Genomic DNA, 23,050 nt, shown 5'->3' with positions numbered 1-23,050 from the left:
TAAAGACACTGAGCTGGTCACCTGGAAGGATGAGAGCCTATGTTCAAGACTTGAGTGTTGTGCAATGGGGTGAGATCCCATTGCTTGCCCCAGGTCCTACCCACCTAGCAATTCAAAAGCATGCAAATGTGAGAAGTTACCACTTAGGTGGGAAGGTAACAGCTTTCTGTGCGCCTCGGCATATAATCATGCTGGTCATACGACCACGTAAATGTCAATGCTGGCTCCCTCAACTAAGAAATGGAGATGAACACTGCCCTTAGAGTCTGAATCGACTGGACAGGGAATACCTTTACCTTTACCATTTTACTGGAGTCCATAAATAGTGATTATATGTTTTCAATTTGTTTGGTTTTGTCCTGAAGATAGTGGGACATATAGCGCATGCCATCCATTTGCCTAAATTCAACACCTTCCCGTTTAAAGTGTACATATGTGGGAATTCCTAGTTTCCAGGTAGTAGCATTGAACTCTCTCTATATTTTGTAGCAACCAAACTCCTTATAAGCATTAGGATGTGCTTCAGTAATAAATTGTTCCAGTGCTTGGAGTCTGATCTTCTGTATAGTCATTGCATCAATAATCCAAACCCTTTAGGGATAGACAATTTACCTCTGCCTTCTATAAGCACACAACAAGTGCTAATGAGTCTTAGTTGCTGAAGGCAACTTGTGCAGTCCAGTCCCCTGAGTATGTCATTAGTTAAGCTAGATGGCAACTGTACTTATCTCTGTGTTTCCCACTGAAATGGAGGACAGCCACAAGGAAAGGAGAGATAATAAATAATATGTGAGGTCATATTGTGAGTGGAAAGCAATTGCTGGCAACAGCTAGGGCAATACTTTTAGTATCAGGAGATCAGCAAGGATGGTGCTGTGTCATTCAAAAATGGCACCTATATAAATGTTCACTATTCACTTGGAATATCTACCCTTTAGATATTATCATTGTGCTCTGCCTAGAATTTGATATAGTGATAAATGTAATGACTGGAAATAAAAGAGAGGTGTCACATTCTAGGCCTCCTTGAGGCAGGCATATTATATGGGGAATATGTCCTTGCAAAGCCCTCTGGAAAACCTGGGTATTTTCCACTTAGGCTGATTTTGCTTTCTGTTGATTGTCAATGAACTAATCTTGTCTCTGCTTTCTAGGTCATCACTGAAATTACATGATTGTTTTTTCTCTTTTGCAGAGGAGGTGGCTGAAGGGAAGAATGCCATCCTTCTGGGGATGAGTCAGTGGAATTCCAATGACTTGGTGGAGCAGATCGAGACAATTGGAAAGCTGGATGAAAATCAAGGTACAATTTTGGTTTAACCTATGTCCAAATGAATGAGTGCTATCTGGTTTTTATTATGTAGTGTGGCAAAATTTGGGACTGATATATAGCAATAGCATTTAGACTTATATACCGTTTCACAGTGCTTTACAGCCCTCTCTGAGCAGTTTACAGAGTCAGCATATTGCCCCCAACAATCTGGGGTCCTCATTTTATAAAGCTGTTCAATACCACAGACAATAACTGCCACCCTTCAAAAACATCTTGACTATGTATCAGAATGGTCAAAAAAATGGCAACTTCAAATCTCAACAAATAAATGCTCTGTCTTACATATTGGCAAAAAAAATCAGAAAATAAAATACAAGCTGAATAGTCAAGACCTTGTTGATGATCCAAGCTCTGTAAAAGACCTTGGAATACTCATCTCTAATGATCTAAGTGCTAGAGCCCACTGTAACTACATAGCCAAAAAGGCATTAAGAGTTGTTAACCTAACCCTACGTAGCTTTTTCTCTGGTAACATCACACTACTAACTAGAACATACAAAACATTTGTTAGACCAATACTCAAATACAGCTCATCAGTCTGGAACCCACATTACGTATCTGATATTAACACAGTTGAGAAAGTCCAGAAATATTTCACAAGAAGAGTTCTCCACTCCTCTACTCGTTGTAGAATACCTTATGCCACCAGACTTGAAATTCTAGACCTAGAAAACCTTGAATTACGCCGTCTTCGATCTGATCTAAGTATGGTATATAAAATCATACATTGCAATGACTTACCAGTCAATGAATACTTCAGCTTCAACCATAACAACACAAGAGCACACAATAGATACAAACTCAAGGTTAGCCGCACTAAACTTGATTGCAGGAAATACGACTTCAGCAGCAGAGTGGTCAATGTCTGGAATACTCTACCTGACTGTGGTTTCCTCCCCAAACCCCAAAAACTTTAACCTTGGACTGTCTACTATTGACCTCACCCCTTTCCTAAGAGGTCTGTAGGGAGTGTGCATAAGCGCACCAATGTGCCTACCGTCCCTGTCCTATTGTTTCTTTTATTTTTCTTATATGTACCCATTTCATGTATTCATAACTATGTATATACTTATACCTATTATCTTGTAAGCGATTGACAAATCAAATAAATAAAATAAATGGAAGGCTGAGTCAACCCTGAGCTGGTCAGAATTGAACTCCTGGCAGTGAGCAGTGAGCAGTGAGTTAACTGCATTCTAACCACTGCACCCCCACAGCTCTTATATAGCAATCTTGTCCACAGCCTCTGATCTGATAGCATATATCACTTGGCAGGAATATTTTTGATGGCCTTCTAAAAAGGATAGGACAACCTTACAGAGAAAAAAAATTCAGCCGTGGACTGTCCTTTCTTTCATGGAACTATTAACAGGCTTCTATTCTAAGGAACCAGTCCATATGCACACTTAAGAGAAGAAATGGCTAGCTCTGGCATGCCTTTCCACATATTTTCAGTGAGACTTCATATTCATGTATCTATTATATTGTCAATGGGCACTGCTTACCCTAAGGCTGAAGAGAACTTTGGGAGAAGGAAGGGGATCAACTTACATTTCTGATTTAAATGAGGTTTAGAAACAGATTGGTCATTTATGGAGAAAGTGTTCAGCCCTGCCCAAAATACGTATCAGTATATCAAGGGAAAACAAGACAAGACACCCATTGAAAGAATTCCTTTGATCCCTCTTCCATTTTCTCAAATTGCATTATATATAGCTAGTCCAGCACTGAGGTCAGCAAAAATAAATAAGTGTGTCCTTGTGATTTGCAGTTATTGAAGACATTCAGAAGCAGTTCTCTTGTGCACAATCATAGCGAATGTTGTTGCTGAATGAATGGCTCAGTTAGGTGGGGATGAGAGTCTCATAGATCAGGCCTCAGATTTCCACTGTTTTTTTTTTAAAGAATTTGTGTACAGTCTTGGGGATATCTGAGGTGAGTCCTTCTCCATGTCACCCTGAAACAGATAGATCAATTGTGAGATTAACTGGCTGTCAGTGTATCTGTGCAAAGAAAGTAGTTTTGTATTTATTTTGCTGATAAGAAGTTGAAAGTAGGTTTTAGTTTAAATTTTAATAGAAAATAGTGTTCACAGGAGAAAGAGTCTGAAGGCAGTAAATGGAAAACTCTTGAAAACAGCATGACTATCAGAAGAAGCAGCTTAGAAATGTAGATAAATAGATAGAGTTCTTTATTGGCCAAGTGTGATTGGACACACAAGGAATTTGTCTTGGTGCAAATGCTTTCAGTGTACATAAAAGAAAAGATACATTCATCAAGAATCATCAGGTACAACACTTAATAATAGTCATAGGGTACAATAAGCAATCAAATCATACTAGGAAACAGTCAATAAAAATCGTTAGGATACAAGCAACAAGGTTACAGTCATACAGTCATAAATAGGAGGAGATGGGTGAAAAGAAGGGAGAATTAATAGTAATAGTAATGCAGACTTAGTAAATAGTTTGACAGTGTTGAGGAAATTATTTGTTTAGCAGAGTGATGGCATTTGGGAAAAAACCGTCCTTGTGTCTAATTGTTCTGGTGTGCAGAGCTCTATAGCATCGTTTTGAGAGTAGGAGTTGAAACAGTTTATGTCCAGGATGTGAGGGGTCTGTAAATATTTTCACAGCTCTCTTTTTGACTCATGCAGTATACAGGTCCTCGATTGAAGGCAGGTTGGTAGTAATTGTTTTTTCTGCAGTCCCAATTACTCTCTGGAGTCTTTGTCTGTCTTGTTGGGTTGCAGAACCAAACCAGATAGTTATAGTGCAGATGACAGACTCAATAGTTCCTCTATAGAATGTATGTATGTATGTATGTATGACTGGCAGTTGCAATGACTAACTTTGAATTAGATGGTTGCATCTAGTAGTTTAAAATGAAATAGACAGTGTTGCAGTGCTGAATCTCATTTGTTCACAATTTATACAAAATCCATAAGCGTTCAAGGACGCAATCTGAGGAAAGAGCACTAAAGAATAAGACAACTGGCATGGGGCCTTATCTATTAATTGCAAAGGAACCTTGAGGTATGTTTGAAGATGAAGAAGAAGAAAACAAAGAAGTGTTTTTATCATAGGATTACATGCTAGCTAGATTAAGGTCTGTTTTCAGTTCATATAATTAAATCAGAAAAAGAGGAAATCTTGCCACCTATAAGGCCTATAAGCACTTTCTTGATTCTAGAATTAAGAAGAGAAGGTGAGTGCAGAACTAAAAGAAATGAACTACATGGCAAATTTGTATAATTTGCACATTGACTAGAGCTGAAAGTTGGAATTCAGAAAAAAAATATTCTGAGATTTGACCTTTTGAAATTCTGTCCCATTGGAGAAAGGGACGCATGCTAAGTCTGGAGATTTTCACAGTTTGCTGCCAATCAGTCACAAAAATATAAACTAACTTCCTTAATTGTTCCACTTCAGATTGTGTGCCTTTTGCTAATAATTCAGAAAATATCACCTAAGACTGGTATTTTTATGGTCTAGAGGAGGGATGTCAAACTCATGTCATCATGGCGACATCACATGACATATCGGGATTTTTTCCCCATTTGCTAAACCGGGCATGGGCGTGGCCAGCGTGTTTGACAGCCCTGGTCTAGAGCTCATATCTCTGGCTCAATAAGTTGTACTTGTGCTGTTTTATCATTAGTTTAAATAAAAAGAGGAAAAACATGTTTTGCACTGTCTTTCAGTCAAATTCTCTGAACCTTTAAACATACCTTATTCAATTTTCCTAAGTAATATTTTAGTTAATTAAAAATATGAGTTTTAGAAAAAGAAATCGAGAAAAAATATCCAGGATAGTAGGAATATATTTTTTTGTCTGAATTCACATATTTTAAAACTATTTACTTCCTTAAGTTGTTCCATTTTTCATCTGTTCAGATTTTCCAGTCTCTGTAAATCTGTAGAAATGTGTGCAAATTGGTTGGGAAAGGTTTTAAGAAAATGTTGAGGAATGATACCAAATAATATGTTTATCCTATAAGGTGCTTCTTTAATGCTTCTTCAAAGCATCTGGCTACCCACAGTTTGAGAGAAATACAAATTATGCCCAGCCTCTTACTTGTTCACCGTACTTTATCCAGCACTCTTTTCTGTTCTTGAAATAGAAGGCAGAACTGTATCCTTCCTTAATGGATTTCTTTATTCGTTCTCAAGGGTGACCATTCCCACTAAATATATTTGAAGTAGCTATGGGTAGGATGAGGAAAGGTTCAGTTGGCTTGTGCAATTGTTTACACACACACATAAATTGTTGGAAGAATGAATTTACTTTCTGAACTTATATTAGATAAATGTTATTGCTCTGTTTATAAGTAGACTGGTATATATTACCATAATTGGCAATTTTACAATATAAAATATAATTGTATTTCTTTAATTAAACAAAACTACAAAGAAAAAGAAAATGCAAAACTTTTGAATATTTTTTATAGAAATTGGGGAAACACCCACCAATCTTTGTTCAAGAACATTGCTTTTAGTTTTTCCTGAACTGAAGCAACATGACAAATTAAATCAGGTCTCGTAAACAACTAAGTTCTCTATTGCAAAGCACTAGGAAAGTAAACAACATGCTTCGGTGATTCAGTGGTGCTTACAAAATTGGGAAATTGCTTTGGTTAAAAAGTTCACACAATCCCAAATTGCTATGAAAATACCCACAGTTAGATTTATTCAAATATACTATTTTCCAGCTAAATGAATCTTCATTCTAACAAGTTATCCTTGTCTGTGCAAAGGTTGTGAATAAAATACTTATTTTATTCTGTATTTTTTTCTGAGTCCGTATTTTTTTTTTACTTTTTATCATTTGATTTCTAATTTATCAGTTTTTGTCTTGGTGGTTTATTTAATTGGTTTTTTAAAAAGTTGATATTCTGTGCACGAATAGATCTTTGCATTTTTTTTTATACACCACTGATAAGCTGAGTGATGCAGTGGCCACATACCCAAACAGTGTTTCAAAGACAGCCAAATAGATAATTAGTGGGTGAGGTTTGAGGGACTGCAACATGTTTTACAGCTGCTCTTGACAGTGATATGAAGGGCTGCCTTGTGTTCCCTGCTAATTTATGTCAATCAACAGCCAGGGATTCAGGGGGAGTTGAAAGAGATGGTGTCTGCATTCTGAGCACCTCTCCTCTTGACAGTGAGTAGGAAAATACATTTAATCTGGTAGTGAGCTGAACCATTCTATGGGAAATGAATAGACAGTTCTGAAAGGAGATTTTACATCTGATTTCTCTGAGGAATCGTGTAATTTCAATGTACGTTCCATGGGACATTAAAAGAAATATTTTAAATTGATTTTTAATCTTGTGTTTCATAAATCTTGTGCTGTATTTGATTTATCAAAGTTTAACTGGAATTGACAGAACTGGTTCATCCTTTCAGGGAATGGCAATATGTTAAAATATAGTCAGCTTCAGTTGTATTGATCTGCTTGTGACCCATAAATTTTCCTTTCCAATTTTCTGTGTCCATAAAAGTTAGTTTGGTGCAGTGTTAAAGCACTAGAATAAAACTAGGAGATGGTGAATTATAGTTCTGCCTTGGGCATAAAATCAGCTGGGTGACCTTGAACCAGTCACTTTTTCATCCATAAGAAGAATGCAAGGACAAACCACTGGTGAAAATCTTGACAAGAAAACTACAGACACTTGCCCAGACATTTGCCAGGAATTAAGGTGATATCAAGGCTTAAAGTAATATTGAAGATGGAGTTACTTTAATAGTTACTCTGCTTGCTAGCTACAAATTCTGGAAAGAAAGATAATAGGAAGAGCAGAAGGGTAAGATTAATGAAGGTACTTAGAGCTTTAAAGATTGTAATATATTTTAGGGGCAAAATACTTTGTTAAAAGTAATAAAATATTTATGATTAGAATAGTACCAGGATTGTTGATTTAATGCTAGATGTATGCATAGTTAAGAACATATGCAGTGCCTTTGCCTGATCAGACTTCTGGCCAGTCTGGCCAGAATCCTGGGATAAATCCACCAGTCTGTTTTCACAGTGGCCAACCAATTGCAGAAGGAAATGACTAAGGCCATTACACTGTTATCAAGGCTAATAGCATAGAGTCAACATAGAGTGTAAAGATTGTATTTATCCAGCTCCTCATCAATAATCAAAAATGCAAAGCTTTTCTATATTCATTTCAGCAGTAGAATAATATTTTTGTTGCTTTATCCAGGGTGTCAAACTGGCAGCCCGTGTACCAGATGCATCACACTCAAGCCATGCCCACCCCAGTTCCACAAAGGCAAAAAACATTGTGATACATCATGTGACGCAATTGAGTTGGACATTCATGCTTTTGTTTCTTTGTTGGACAGAGGGGGACCTTGGACAGCTCCCTTGCTTCTCCCCCACCTGAAGAACTAAATTCTGTCATTTTCTGTTGGATAATTGATTAGTGTAATTTGTCCAATACTGTGCTGCACACCTATGCAGAGAAGTGGATTTAATAGCAACATTTCTTTCAGAGTATATATAGGCACAGATGTAGCTCTTGTTGGGCATACCTTAAAACAATGGTACTTTTCCCTGGTTATGTGATTCCTGCTGTGGAATCCTGGGATTAGTTTAGTTTCTCATGAGATCCCAGGAAAAGACATTCTTGCCTTTCAGATCAAGATCTCTGCATAGTTCTAGTATTTATTCTGAGAACCAATCCATATGTATAGTTTGATCTCTTGAAGGTGGGAAGCACCTTTGTGTGCATTATACATGAAAAACAACTTAAGAGGTCTACATGTTTCATTAGGAAGTGGACAGCATACATATAATTCTTTCACATGAAGGCATTTTCAGAGCAATAAACCAAAATTGATCATATGGATGAGTGACTATTGTGAATTGAAGAGGTGCAAATAATACATATTAAAATCTAGGTTTGGAGAGACTATCTTGATAACCATACATGACCACAGTATGTATGGATTCCAGCTACATCTAGAAGGACAGTGAGAAAACTAGTATTAATAATGAGAGATCTTGAAGCCAGTCCACTAAAAAGTAGTGTAGGATTTGTAGCCAATGAGATTGCAAGAAAGATTGAACCTTTTTATGCAAAACATGGAGCATATTAATTTCCTATTGCTGCATTTCCCATTCTTGCAGAAGCCAAGACTAGAACCAATGAATAAAAGCTGTAAACTTTTAGAAGTACTTGCTAACAGTATTTATTTAACAATGGATCAATTTAACAATTGGAAAAGATACTGTTTTCTCAGTGGAGACTTTTAAGAAAATATTTGTCTAATGTGGGCCCTATATCTTTTAATTCTGCTCATCACAACTGGCTGAGTTGCTGCTACGAATTACTGCTTATTTCATAGGTTGTCCACCAATTAGTTGTTAGGAAACAGTTTTTTTCAGTCAAATTACTACATTTTTTGACTGTATTAACATGATTAGCTAGAAGTGGATTTTTCATGTTACAAGGTTATATATTTCTTGTTCCCACATACTGAAAATAATGAAGGACATCTGGTCTCATAGTATGTGAGCTTTATCCGAAAATCTGGTCGGTTATTTTGGTCAATCTGAACTTGAAAGACCAATTAATGATGATTTCTGCATTTAATAGTCTTTGCATTTATGCTGCTTTGAGTTACTGCTCAGTCATTCTAAAGGATTACAAGCCATGAGAACCCATTTTAAAATATTGTTTCTTAGAGGATTAAAATATCAGCATCTGGAAATTCAGCAGAATCCATTCTAGTGCAATTTACAGGTAGGAGTGAGAGCGAATCTGTAAGGCATCCTGGTGATGATGTAGTTTTCACAGATAACTAAATTAATCCCTCTTGGAAACCTCCATATTTTCCCAGCTTGCTGCAGTTGCCACAAATACTTACACTGAAATACCTACACTTTTTAATCCCCTGAACAAAATTAATTTGCTTTAGTGTTCAATCTGCTTTTCAATTTGAATATTTGTGTTTTCATGGAACCTTCTGGTTGGCAACTCAGTATTTGCATTGTAGTTTTTTTAATTGTCATTTGAAAAAAGAATTGGAACCTTTCTAAATTAATGGACCAAAATATTTCATCTGGCAAACAAATAAGAGTAGAGTAGTGCACTCAACAATATTTGTATATTATGACAGAGGAGAGCATGGTAGCAATATTAATGCATGGTTAAGCTGGGGAGTTTGCTTCCAATATGTGGATGTTGATACCAGTTCTGATTATTTTAAAGGGGGACGAGACAAAGACATGGAGGATTGTACTATCAGTGCTCAGAAACCTTCATGACTAAATCAGAAGTAGCATATCTTAAGTAATAACTGCTGGGATAGAACAGTGATGAATAGCACTAGATATTTTTTTTCTCCTATAAATATTTGGGAGCTTCTCTGAATACATTGGGTTGACACTTACAGGACACAGAAGGAATAGATGGGTTGTTGGAGAAATCTGAATAGTGGTACTATTCCAGATATTAATTACAGCTTTTAGAAATCTGGAAAATGAAACAATATGTTCTTCTATGATTCACATTTTATATTTTACAACAATATTTTTCTATTTGATAGCAATATATTATTACGGTGAGATGTTTTGATAAGCAATGATTTCTATATGCTTATATAGAAATACATATATTACATATATTAGATATTTTATATGAGTACATTTGGAATTCCCACCCCTCCCTTTTTTTCCAGGTTTGGTTTGGGGGTTGTTTTGTAATTTATTGTGTTTTGAATTTCATTGTTTCATTTCTGTATTTGCGCACTCTGTTTATTTTTGTAGTCTTGCTATTAAAAAAACCCAAGAAATTTGGGGAAATTACATGCTCCTACTTCACATAATTTATAAATTGGTGTTCAGTGATATGCTGTTTCTGTACTGAGAGGTGCCATTGTGACTAATACCATTAATCATCCTATTTTCTGTGTATTTGTTTTTTAAAGATCTAGTAGCCAACGATTGGTGTTTTGTGTTTGAATTATATTTAATTAGACATGGTGGGAAGCAATTCTTCTTCCTGTTAGTTCAGATATCATAGCTGATTCCAACAAGATCTATAAAGCACCCTGAATTCTAACATCAGGAAAAAAGAAGCAGAAATATTTTCTTATGCTTGCCTTGGTTCATCTATTGTAGTTTAAAACCTAGTGTATACCTACCTATAAAACCTATTGCAGTTTTGTCAGCAAAGTAAACATAATTTTAAAGTCATTATCCATATATTGATGCAGCTGAAAGGAAGCAGAAATGGAGGACAGATAGATGAAATTAGAGGAAGCGGCAATGGTCCATCTTTAATGTGAGCTGAATGGATGAATTTGGGTCTTGGGGTTGGGTACTGATGGGTGATGTAACAATTGAATGAGTCTATAGAAAACATAGGTACTTATGAATAAAATCTAACATCTCTATTCCTGTCTTTGACAGGTGAAGACCCCGCTTTTTGCTCATCTGGTGTTCTACAAGAAAAACAACGTAAGTCCTGGAGCTTTTAAAATGTACTTCCATATTTAAGGTTTATTGTAATGTCTAAAAGTACAGACAATAGGTAACTTTAACCTATTAAAATATATTGCCCCCTTGTATGGCTTTTTTTTTTTTTTTTTTACAAAACTTACTGGATCTCAATCCTTTTCTAGTTTGAAATACTTTTGTGATCACTTGCTAATAGGAAGCATATGCCAGCAGCCATGCATAAGTTTATTTCTCTGTAACAGATTTGTTATTATAAACAGCTAGCAACAGTGCAACAGATGGCAGAAAACTGACAACTTTTTATGGGAACGTGAAAATGGGAAATGTCTCTTTTCCTTCTCTCCTTTTACTGAGATGGCACTTCCTCAGATGTTGGCATTTAAAAAAACAGATCTGAAAAAGATTATTCAGGTGTTGAGGCCCAATTTTTCATTCCCATGTGAGTCTGAATGTACTTAGTTGCTCTGATCAAATATAGCATCTTGGCAAATTCTTCAGGGATGAAAGATAAGCACATCTGTCATTTTCCAGAACTACTTACGGACTCCGCCATTCTGCAGCCTTTTACAGTAGGCAGCATAAGCTTTCTCGGCCATTATTTCTAGCTGCTTCTTCTTCTTCTTCTTCCTGTTAGTCTCAAAGTCATGTCTGACCCATCATGACCCCATGGACAACGTTCCTCCAGGCCTTCCTGTCTTCTACCATCCCCAGAGTCCATTTAAGCTCATGCTGACTGGTTCAGTAACTCCATCCAGCCACCTCATTCTCTGTCGTCCCCTTCTTCCTTTGTTCTCAATCTTTCCCAGCATTAGGCTCTTCTCTAGTGAGTCCTTCCTTCTCATTAGGTGGCCAAAGTACTTGAGTTTCATCTTCAGGATCTGGCCTTCTAAAGAGCAGTCAGGGTTGGATCTCCTCTAGGACTGACCGGTTTAATTGCCTTGAAGTTCAAGGGACTTGCCGTAGTCTTCTCCAGCACCTGTATGCCAAATGTAAGCAAGGATAGCAAGTGATCTTTATCCTTCTCAGGTGCAATGACTGAACTTACATATTGCATTAAAGTATAGCTTGTTTGAGTGAAGTACAATTGGTTGTCTTTGTTAGGGATAACATTGTTTACCCTAACTGGTTTGGGTAAAAATAATAAATATGGTATCATGGTTTGTTAGTTAAAGTGTGTGTAACTTTAACAGCAAGAATGTAATTAAGGGTGTGGTTGTAAAAGCACTATATATGAAGCGAGGCAAATGCAGCTCTCTCTCTCTCTGGCTTACTGATCCCTAATTACTGGATGGATTGATGACTACGTTCTTGTAGGAGTGTTGATTTTTCTCAACGGAGAGAAGATAAGATTGGACTGATTTATTGTAAGTGTACTGACATTGGCTATTCAACACGGACTTTGCAAATAGAGTATCCCGACAAGACTTGACTGAAATTGATATATGACTAATGGACCGTTTATTTGACTATGCTATAATTCTTAAATGGAATAAACTATATTTTTGATAGCACAAGCGTATCTGTATTTTTACTGCGTGTTAACTAGAAAACTTATCTCACACATTTACCTGTCTTCCTATCTGACTTCGCTGCATGTTCTGTTTAGTTTGTTTTCCTTAACACCCGTTGGGGAATCCAGGCTTAACAGTCTTCATACAAAATAACCCCTCGCACATATGTGCTAGTTGTTTCTGGCTCTAGAATGCAGTGCTCATCTCCATTACAAAGCTGAAGAGCCAGCACTGTCCGAAGACGTCTCCATGCTCATGTGGCAGGCATGACTAAATGCCGAAGGTGCACAGGACGCTGTTACCTTCCCACCAAAGTGGTCCCTATTTTTCTACTTGCATTTTTATATGCTTTCGAACTGCTAGGTTGGCAGAAGCTGAGACAAGTAACAGGAGCTCACTCCATTACATGGCGCTAGGGATTCAAACCGCCAAACTGCCGACCTTTCTGATTGACAAGCTCAGTGTCTTAGCCACTGAGCCACCACATCCCGTGCAACCTATGCTATTATATCTTGCTTATTATATTGCATGAATCAGGCCAGATATATTTCTGAAATCTGACCCATATCCTTCTCTAAAGAAGAGCCCACTTTATTTTTGCTTTTTTTCACACGTCCTCAGTGGAGGCAGCCAAGTTCATCTATCAAGACACATAGCTACACATCCTCTGAAATTTTAGTTTTTGTTACACAATCATATTTATTGAACTTTGGGAGAAAGACATTGTAGAAACATATATTTCAAAGAAGCATTAAAATGTTCTCCATCTGATGGCAAATCCTTTCTGTATTAGCAACTGCCATGCCAAGGGCTATCTGAGTTGCTTTGTTTATTTATTAAACTTGTATGCTACCCATTTCACCAGAGGCAATGCTTACAGGCATGTATGCTTTAAGGAAAATCTGTAGAAAACACAATCTAAACTTGTGCATATCTCAAGAAAAACAGGTTATTTTTTGTTCACAGTGCCCACTGTATCGAAAAAAGCAATCTCTCCTGATCTCCAGCAATTGTGTTCAAAAGCTCTTCTTGCTGAATGTTTGATTGACATAAGCAAAACGGAGAGGAACTGCCTCTTGAGAATTCTCCAGAAAACATTCCACTCTGTAATTGGGGTACGATATGATCTGGAATGAAATCAGTTCAAATCTCTTAAACAGAAATCCTATCACTCCAGCATTCTCTAATAACTGATTTTCAAACGGGAGGGACAGTTCGCAAAATGTAATTTGTGCTTCAAAGCAGACAGAAAAATGTCCCAGCCTCAATCCCTTGGGCCTACTAAAACTAGTTTTTCAAATACGTATCTTCAGACTGCAAGTTATTTTTGCTATGAAATATAGTGAGTCAAGAGTTCCTTTAATTAGAGATTTCTGAACCAGAATAATTAAAATACCTCTTAGGGCCCAGTATTTCGATGAAGCTGAGTCCTATAATGCCAGGTATCTCTTATTCCCCAGGAGCTGTTGTCTTGCACACAGAATGAGAGAAGTAGGAAATAACAAGGGAGTAGAGTAAGTACATGCATGGCTCCAGGCCTCTTCTTTCTTTGAGGACTACAGAGCTGAACTACACGACATGAATTTTTATGCAGCACACATTGCCCCATAGTCTCAATTGGAATTGAGCTCCCATCCACTTACTGGAAACAAAACTCTGAACATATACATACTGCATTGTTTTAAAGTATTCATTTATAAAATGAATATAGGAAGGAATATACACCTTTACAGTTCTTATATAATTGTTAAGATTTGTCTGTTTATTTAATAATAGTAAAAAATAGGAAGTATATAAACGAATATATACAGCTTTGTTTTCTAAAAGTTTTCTAAAAGTTTTGATCCCCATAGTGATCAAAACATACATCCTCTTAAGAATAATTTCTATGTGGTTTTATGGCATCCATAGTTTTTCAGTCTGCGCAGTCTTTCATGTTGGGTATTGGTTTAGTAATTTGTTCCTTTGTAGCACAGATTAGTCTCATTTAAGGCTATTCACCTTCCATGGTTTCCCTTGCTTTTTACTCAGTTAAAATTCATCCAAATAAGTGGAGGATTTTATTAAGGCAGAAGCCGATAAGACAATTTTGTTGCCTGTGGCTTTGTCAGTCCTAAAAAGCCTCTTCAATAATGAAAGCATGCTACCTTTCAGCAGCTTAGATCTTTCATTCATTCATTCATTATCTTTTATAGCCAAGTGACTCTAGGCATCTTACAATTCTTCTTCATATCAGAGATCTTTTCTGGTAATGTTAGTAGTGGAATGCCTAGTCATCTATGGTTGCATTAGAAGTTGGAGTGTCTAATTTCACCCTGTAATATTAAATTGGACCTCCACTTTCCAATTCAAGGATATATAATCCCATTTTTTAATGCCCCTGCAGTTTAATCATCTGGTTTTTTTGGGACAGGCTAAGGACAGATACGATCCAGAAGTAATCACATTGGTCCCATATTGTAGTATGCATAATAGTGCTCATCTGATTGTTTAGATTCTTTCAGGAAATAAATGTAAGGCTTAGCTCTTTTATGACAGAAATGAGATAAGGAGCTAATGCCTGAGCCAAAAACGGTTGTGATTGGACATTAGGACAAACTTAGCTCTCTGATAGAGTAGTTGTACTTTGGACTAAGTATTCCACCTTGATTGGCCAGAACACTGTAAGTATTAATAAAATAATTTTATGTAATGAACCTGAATGAAGGGAGATTCAGGACATAAGAAAAAAGGAACTTTTTCATACAGTGTACAATCTATGTAATTCACTGCACAATATGTGGTAATAGCCACCTACTCGATAGTCATTTGTATTCATAGCAGAAAGAGCTGTCAGAAGCTGCCAGTCATGATCTAGTATCAGAGACATATTTTAGTAAAGAACACAGGAATAAGTTATTGCTCTCACATCCTGTTTGTGGGTTTCTTTGAGGGTTGTTAGCTGGCTACTTGGACAAAAGAGGATGTAGGGCTATGGATGTCTATGGCTGTTTTTTTTTAAAAATATGATATTTATGAAGGTTAGATTAACCAAGCAGATTCTTCTAATTTGCAAAAACGAGTAAGGTTTCCCCCCTACTTGATGAAGAAGTGGGCAGTGTTAGTACAGCATTAATGTGTACTTTTCAAACAAGGCAATTTCAAGGGATCTCTACAGCTCGATCTTCATTTGGAGTTCATAACATCAGTCCTTATTCAAGAAAAAAAAATATTGATAATGGGGATAGGGACTTTAGACAAGCACAGGTGTTCTCCTATGGGGAATCCTACCCCATACCCTTCAAGAGTCTGTCCTACCCTAAGCTTTGCTTTTCAAAACCTTTGGTGCTTTTCCCTCTCTCCAAATTTTCATACTGTAGAACATATCCGGAAAGTCAAAGAATTGCAAAGCAACTTCAGGAAAGGTAGGAGTAAAACAGAAGCCTTATGCCTTTTTGAAGAGTAACAGATTTGATACATCATAAGCTTTTCTAGATCCATGAATGTTGTGATCATAGTATGTGGGTTAGATTTCAAAATGTCACAAGATTCTTGGTGGTAAATATAGATACGAGAGTTCTTGGGTGGATAGGATTTTCTATCATCTTGCTGTTTTTAACTTGTTTCAAAATATGTCCAATTTTCATGCAGATTTTTTTCTCAAATCTATATTGTTAAATTATACATCCAATCAACACCCACCCACCCACCCCTTGCTGTTAGAATAGTGAGGCATTATATATGCTGAATGTCACCTTCTGTGCAACATTTGATTTTTACCTCCTTTGTTCCCATAGTTTTCTTAATGATGTAATTAGCATGAATTGCAGTAATAGCAGTATAAATAAGATTGCCAGAGAAAACTGGTAAAAATCTGAAACCTCACCTGAGAAGTTCTTTTGAGTCCTGCTAAGCCTCCGTTATAATTTTTCCTCATTAAAAGCTTTTCTGGCAAATAGAGAAACATAATTTGCCATATAATCAGCTTCATTTCAGCAGGTAATGAAATTTTTCTCTTTTCTTTGTACTCCTGCTCCCGACCCTGTACTAGCCCTTTCAGTGGCTTTCTTTGATTATTCTGCCATCTGTGTCTGGGACAATTTGAGTTTACCTCACATTTGTAAACATTTGTAGACTGACTCTAAAAAAGGACAGTTTAAAAAAAAAATCTATTCTTTTGTTTGAATCATCAGGAGAGTCCTAGGGGATCAGACCAAAAGCCCTATTTGGAGTGACCCAGTCCCTTCTGGGTAGGGAGAGCTAGAAGTGGCAGGAACATCTTCAAAGCTGTATGGCTACTTGGTGAATAAAGAGATTGACTTCAACAGAGCAGATCTGGCCAGAGAGGCTAAAGGCCAGTCTTGTGATGTGATTTTTGGATGCGTTTGAACCAGTGACTCCTGAGAAAACATTAGGATTCTCTGTGCTGTCAGTTTAGCCACCTAGTTATTGAACCGAGGATCCTCCTAGGTTTGAAAGCAGCCAAGGAGGTGATCTATGACCGAATGCTTTCTATGGTATCAGCCTCCTTGAAGAAAGCAATGGTGCATCTCCTTCTCAAGAACCCAATGATTTTAAATAATTTCTCTCTTTTAAAGGAAAATTGTTGAAAAGCCACTTGGTATGCAGTTGATGCGAAATGTGGAGGAAGCAGATTATCTATACTGAGTTGAGTTTCAGGATGGAATTTAGTATGCAGACAGACTTGGTTAAGCTTGTAGATTACCTGAGGTAGAGTCAGGATGGAGATGGTGCATCCATCGTTGTGCTCCTTGATTTCTCAGCAGCTTTAGATACTGTTAACTATAGTATCCTTTGGAACTAGTTCCAGAGGTTGGGGTACCATTAGGTGGTAGGGGTACTATTTTATGATAGTTTTCTTATTTCCTTGGGACTCAACCAATGTTGGTTGAGGAGAAGTTGCTTCTTAGGTCCTTCCTTTGTGGGATGCCGCAGATCACAACTCTCTATCCTATTTTGTTCAACATTTACAGGAATTAACTAAGGTCATTTGCTGGTTTGAAACAATAAAGCAAACAACACTGTGGCCCCTTTTTTGGACATAAATTGAACTGGTGACAACTGATGCTTTCAGATGATTGTGAAGAAAAGTGGTTAACAGCAATGCTATCAAAGCTAGAGAAGTCCAAGTTCAGGCTGTATTTAGTTAAGTTGACTTTTGGCTGGTCATTCTTTCTAACCTACTTCATGGCTAGTTAGGATAAAATTAAGTGAGAAAGTGCTGTGCATACCACCTTGATCTCCTGGAGAAAAGACAGGATATATATTTTTTTCTTTTTTTTGCAAATGGCGGCGCCCAACTAGGAAGGTGAGGCTCTCGCTCCTGGAGCACTATCTCCCTATAAAGCCACCACCTGCACCAGAAATCACTTTTAAAGCTGCCGCCTGCACCAGTAACCATGAGTAAACCAGAGCCCAAAAAACAAGCCCCAAAACGCTAGATTCTGAAGCCGTGGAGCCCTAATAACGCTGGCGGAGCTCCTGCTAGTTGATCCGGAGCCCTCCTCTCCTTCCCCAGAGAAGTGAAGCTCTTTCCATCGAGCCCTATTAACCACACTGGTGGAGCTCTTGAACTGGATCACTTGGAGCCAGTGGAGTGCAAACAACGTACCTTCATTTAAATCCCTCACACAGCTCATAGAAGTATCTTCCATGCCAGACAACGTGTTTCCATTAATATCCCCCACACAGTTTCCCCGGAGCCACATCGGACAGCTGGCAGGGAGAAACAAGGAGGGAGGAGAAAGCCCTGAGGTTCTTAGGAGCCGAAAGTCACCCTGGACGGCAGAGGAATGCTTAGGTGGTCGCGAGGAGAGGAGAGTCTCCTCGACTGACCCGAAGAAAACCCCTCCATCCGAACTAAAAAGAGAACTGCCAGCATGGCTGAATTGAAGCCAGGAAGGCAGCTGAGACAGAAATGAAAAAGAAAGGAAAGATCTTGTAACAGCGTGCTTAGTCTTGGTAAGAATCACTCCAATTTCTGCAGTGGAATTTTCCTTGGAAAGTGGGACTCAAAGGAGGAAAATAGCTGTGATTAATGATCTGGAGTGACTGTCAGATTTAGTTTAAAAAAAAAAAAAGATATTGCAACTAGAAGTAACTTTAAAAGTAAAGGACAGATTGGATTGGTTAACCCAAATTTCTGGACTGTATTTTTACTACTACTCAACTTGAAGAACTTTAGGAAACTATTGGAAAACAATCTTATTCAGAGACTTATTGATTGTAGTTAAAGTGTTTTAATTCAGCGAGTTTTGCTCTCTTTCAAAAATCCAGCGTGCTTTGAACATCTTGTTACAGCCTATTGTTTACAGAGTAATAGCCACAGCAATCAGAGCAATAAAATCCTCCCACCCAGTAAATCACAGCTGCTAGTCAAACAATTAACCCTTTCCTTGCAGACTCTCAATACTACCTCATTACTTTAATCAAACACTGATTAATTCATTACCTCAAAACTTACAACTTTTCTACCTTATCACCTATATCAATGATTAGATAATCAATTTCTATAAAATATTTCATTAATGGTTTAATTGATTTATTGTTTTAATTGATTAGTGTGATTAGAGTGTTTAGTGCAAATAGTGTGATTATTGATTAGTTTAAAAGATCAAGATTCATGTAATTTAATTGATTAGTAAAATCAGTGATTTAGTGAATTTAATTGAACAGTGTGATTAATGATTAGTGTAATTAATTGATTAGCGATTAGTGTAAGTAATTGATTAGACTGATTGTTACTTAGGAAAATTACTTGACTAGAGAGATTACTGCAATTGATTGATTGGTGTAATGTTGGCTATATTGATTACCCAAAATTGTTCCATTAATTAATTTAATCAACATACCATCTTAACAAACCTACCATGCCAAGAAAAAAATCCAATGCCAAACCACAACCTAAAGAGAAAGTAATCCCCACCAATGAACCACAAGACTCCTGCACATGCCTTAAATGCTACAAAACTCTAAAGGATAATGAAAACTCCATCAAATGTTCTCTATGTAACAAATACGCTCATCATGACTGCTTGGGATTACCCAAGCAAATGATTCAATACCTAGAATAATCCAATGAGTTTCCATATCTCTGCAAATCATGCAGACCCAAACTGGATCTGTTGGAAAGAGTTGATACCATTGAAACACGAATAACATTCCTTCACACCATAGTAGCATCCCTGGACGCCTTAAAAGAAAGATTATCCAACCTTCAAAAAAAAGACACAACGCAAAAACCTGAACATCCAATAGCTACAAACCACATCTCTACCCAACAATCACAACACAATCCACAACCCAATCCACAAAAAAAACATAAGCCAGACTGTTAGGTATAACATTGATACCAAATATGGTTTGGGTGAATAAATATATAAAACTTAGATATCATGGTTTAAGTGCTTATCACTTTAAGCACAATGCAGCAAGCAATTAGCCGATTAAGGGTGCGGTTAGAAGTTACAATATAAGGAAGCATTAGAAGCTGGAAAGCTGTCTGTCTGTAACTGTTACTGTGTGCTGCTGCGACTAACTGTGTCTTGCTGCGACTAACTGTGATTACTGACTGTGAGTGCCTGTGACTGAACTGTTTTTGTTTGCTACTGTTTGCTGAATATCCAGCGTTTGTTTCTCTGGAGAGTGAAACCGGAGGAGGAGAAGATATCTTTATCGGCTGATAAAGATATTGCAAGGACTCTTAACTTGGACTATACTAGTGAGTCTTACTGGATGGAAATACTGTGAATGACTTAATGGACTGAATGACAATGCTTAAACTCTAACTGGATTAAAAACTATTTAAACTACAAACAGTGTTTGTGTTCAGTGTGTGTATACTCTGGGGCCCTTCCTGGCTTGACTACTGCTGCAATACTCTTCTAGGGGTTAATCCCCAAACCCTAACATTGGTTATGGGCCCAGCAGCATAGTCTAACTAACCAGGATATAGCAGAGAGAGTTGGTGTGAGTTGCACATTACTGTAAAAACAAACTGTTTTAATTAGTTTAAAATAGTCTAAATATCTGAAGAGTAATGGCACAAGTAAATTTGTCACAACTGTCCATGATATCCAGGCTGGATGGAACAAACTATGTTTCATGGTCAATGAAATGTAGCTTACTTCTCGCAGAGAAGGTTTGTGGGACATTATAGCAAACCCACCAGATGTGAGTAGCTGGGATCCTGCTAATGATGATGATAAAGAAAAGTTACAAGACTTTAAACTGAAGAATGAGCAGGCTTTATGCATCATAGGACTGACTCTCTGTGATCAGCAGCTTGTCCATATTCGTGGAGAAGAAAATGCTGCAAACTGCTGGGAGAACCTCAGGAAGATTTATGTTCGGGACAGTGTAGGAGCACATATAAATCTTACACGGAAGCTTTTCGAACGCATCTTCAGAGGAATGGAGATATGTTAGTTCATTTAAACTGTATGAAGAGCATTTTTCAAGATTTGCAAGAAAAAGAGCTTATATTTAATGAACTGCAACAAGTCTACATAATATTATCTTCATTAGATCAAAGCTATGATGACTATGTGACTTCGTTAGAGGTATTGCCAAAAGAAAGCCTCTCATTAACCGAGATTACAGGCAGGCTATTAGAAGAAGCCAGAAGAAGGCGTGAGCGTGACGAGCTGAGAGAAGATAAGAAAGAAGAGAAATTATCTTCAAAGCTTGAAAGAAACCAGCAAAGCAAAATAAAGCACCTGGAAGAAGAGAATTTATCTTCAACAGCATACACAATTAAAAAGTGTTTTAATTGTGGAAGCAGAGGACATTTGGCAAGATTCTGCAAAAAGAGAAAAAGCCAGAATGTAAAAAAGCCAAAGAAAGCATTTGAACTAGCCACGTTTAGCAACTCTGATGTGAAGAATAATTTATGGGTGGTTGACAGTGGCGCATCCCACTGCATCACAAGAGATAAGACAAAATTTATAAAAATGTCTACAAGCTCTCAACATATATCACTTGCCAATGGCTGGAACATGAAAGCGAAAGGTCAAGGTTTTGCACGTTGTCCGTACATAAACCAGGATATAAAAATGTTGTATGTACCGCAACTAAAGTTTAATTTGCTTTCAGTAAGGGTATTAGATAAATTAGGTTATGTAATTACTTTTAAGGATAATAATTGCATAATTGAAAAAGATAACAAAAGGGTAACTGCAGCTTTAAATGGAACATTATATATATTAGATAATAGTAAGAAAGGGGAGGCTCAAACTGTATTTAATAATATAAAGCCTCATGAAGAATGTATCCATTTATTGCATAGGCGTTTGGGGCATGTAAATTTTAAAATGCTAAAACGTACAGTTGAGTTATCTGAAGGAATAAGTTTAAAACCTTGTGATAAATATTTGCGTTGTAATGTTTGCTGTGAAGATAAGAGCAAAGTATTGCCTGCAAATAGGCTAAATGGTTTCAAAACAAAAGAACCTTTAGAAGTAGTATTTGCAGACATAATAGGTCCAAAGAAACCCAGTATGGGGGTGCTAGATATATACTGAGCATTATGGACCATTATTCTAGATATGGGTTTTGCTATTTAATGAAAAGCAAAACTGAAACATATCAACATTTTTTCAATTGGCTTAGGTTTGCTGAAAAGAAAGTCTAAGCGGCAACTGATAACCCTGGTGACAGATAATGGCACGGAATTTATTAATAACAAATTCCAGAACAGACTTAAAGTAGCTGGAATAGAGCATAAGAAGTCTGCTCCATACAGGCCAGAACATAACGCTTTTATTGAAAGAAGAGGCCAAACACTACAGGCAATGGTTAGAACAATGTTAAATGATTCTGGGTTACCTGATTCTTTGTGGGGAGGCTACAATGTGTGCTAATAACATATTGAACAACGTTGTTAATACAACAACAGGTGAAATTCCATTCACCAGGTGGCATGGCAGGAAACCTGACCTAAGTTACCTGCACACATTTGGTGCACCAGCATGGGTGCATATTCCTGCACAACTCAGAAAAAAAGGGCAACATAGAGCTAAAAGATTTTTCTTCGTTGGTTATCAGGCAAACCATAGGGCATATAGATTTTGGGAGAAAGGCACATCTAAAGTATTATGTAGTGCTAGTGCCCAATTTCTAGAACATGAAGGATGGGAGAAATTAGAACAGGATGCCAATAAAGATGTAATTATTGAATCCTATAGAAATCCCATTAGTTATCCCTGTAACTTTAAAAATAAAGTAAAGAGACAAATACAGGATGAAATAGTGCCCATAAAGGAAGAAACAGACTCAATAGCTGAACAGGATGAGGAAGATGAACAGGTAGTAGTTCAACAAAGTCCTCCTGTAAGCCCTGTAATTCCCAGAAGAACTACACGTATATCTAGACCGCCTGATAGGTACCAGGCTAACACAGTGTGCCAGATTAATCAAGTTCCTAATTCTGTTGAAGAAATTAAAAAGTATCCTAATAAGGAAAAAGAAAGATGGTATGCAGCAATGAATAAGGAACTGAATTCATTAAGTGATATGAAGGTGTATGAAAATGCCAAATTACCTGCAGGAAAGAAATCCATTGGCTGCAAATGGATATTTAAGGTAAAAATAGATAAAGATGGTAATTTAATCCATAAGGCAAGGTTAGTAGCCCAAGGTTTTAGGCAGAATGCTAATGACTACGATGAGGTGTTTGCACCTAGTCTTAAGGCAGCAACCTTGAGAGCAGCTTTAGTGTGGGCAGCTAGTA

At 37.2% G+C, this 23,050-nt stretch overlaps 1 protein-coding gene across 2 annotated transcripts in view; it reads left to right on the top strand.

Annotated features, from left to right (window-relative positions):
- PITPNM3 (PITPNM family member 3) overlaps positions 1–23,050 on the top strand; it is a 142,276-nt gene that overhangs the window by 68,795 nt on the left and 50,431 nt on the right. For both annotated transcript variants that reach the window (XM_026671645.2, XM_087959082.1), the window contains exons 3-4: positions 1,196–1,303; positions 10,763–10,810. In XM_026671645.2, coding sequence (XP_026527430.1) covers positions 1,196–1,303; positions 10,763–10,810 — 156 coding nt within the window. The remainder of the gene's footprint in view (positions 1–1,195; positions 1,304–10,762; positions 10,811–23,050) is intronic.

Source organism: Notechis scutatus, chromosome 1, assembly GCF_049901735.1.
Source record: "Notechis scutatus isolate UNSWTSFEM ecotype Mainland chromosome 1, rNotScu1.2, whole genome shotgun sequence".
Taxonomy (NCBI): Eukaryota; Metazoa; Chordata; class Lepidosauria; order Squamata; family Elapidae; genus Notechis; species Notechis scutatus.
This window is presented reverse-complemented; position numbering and strand designations above follow the sequence as displayed.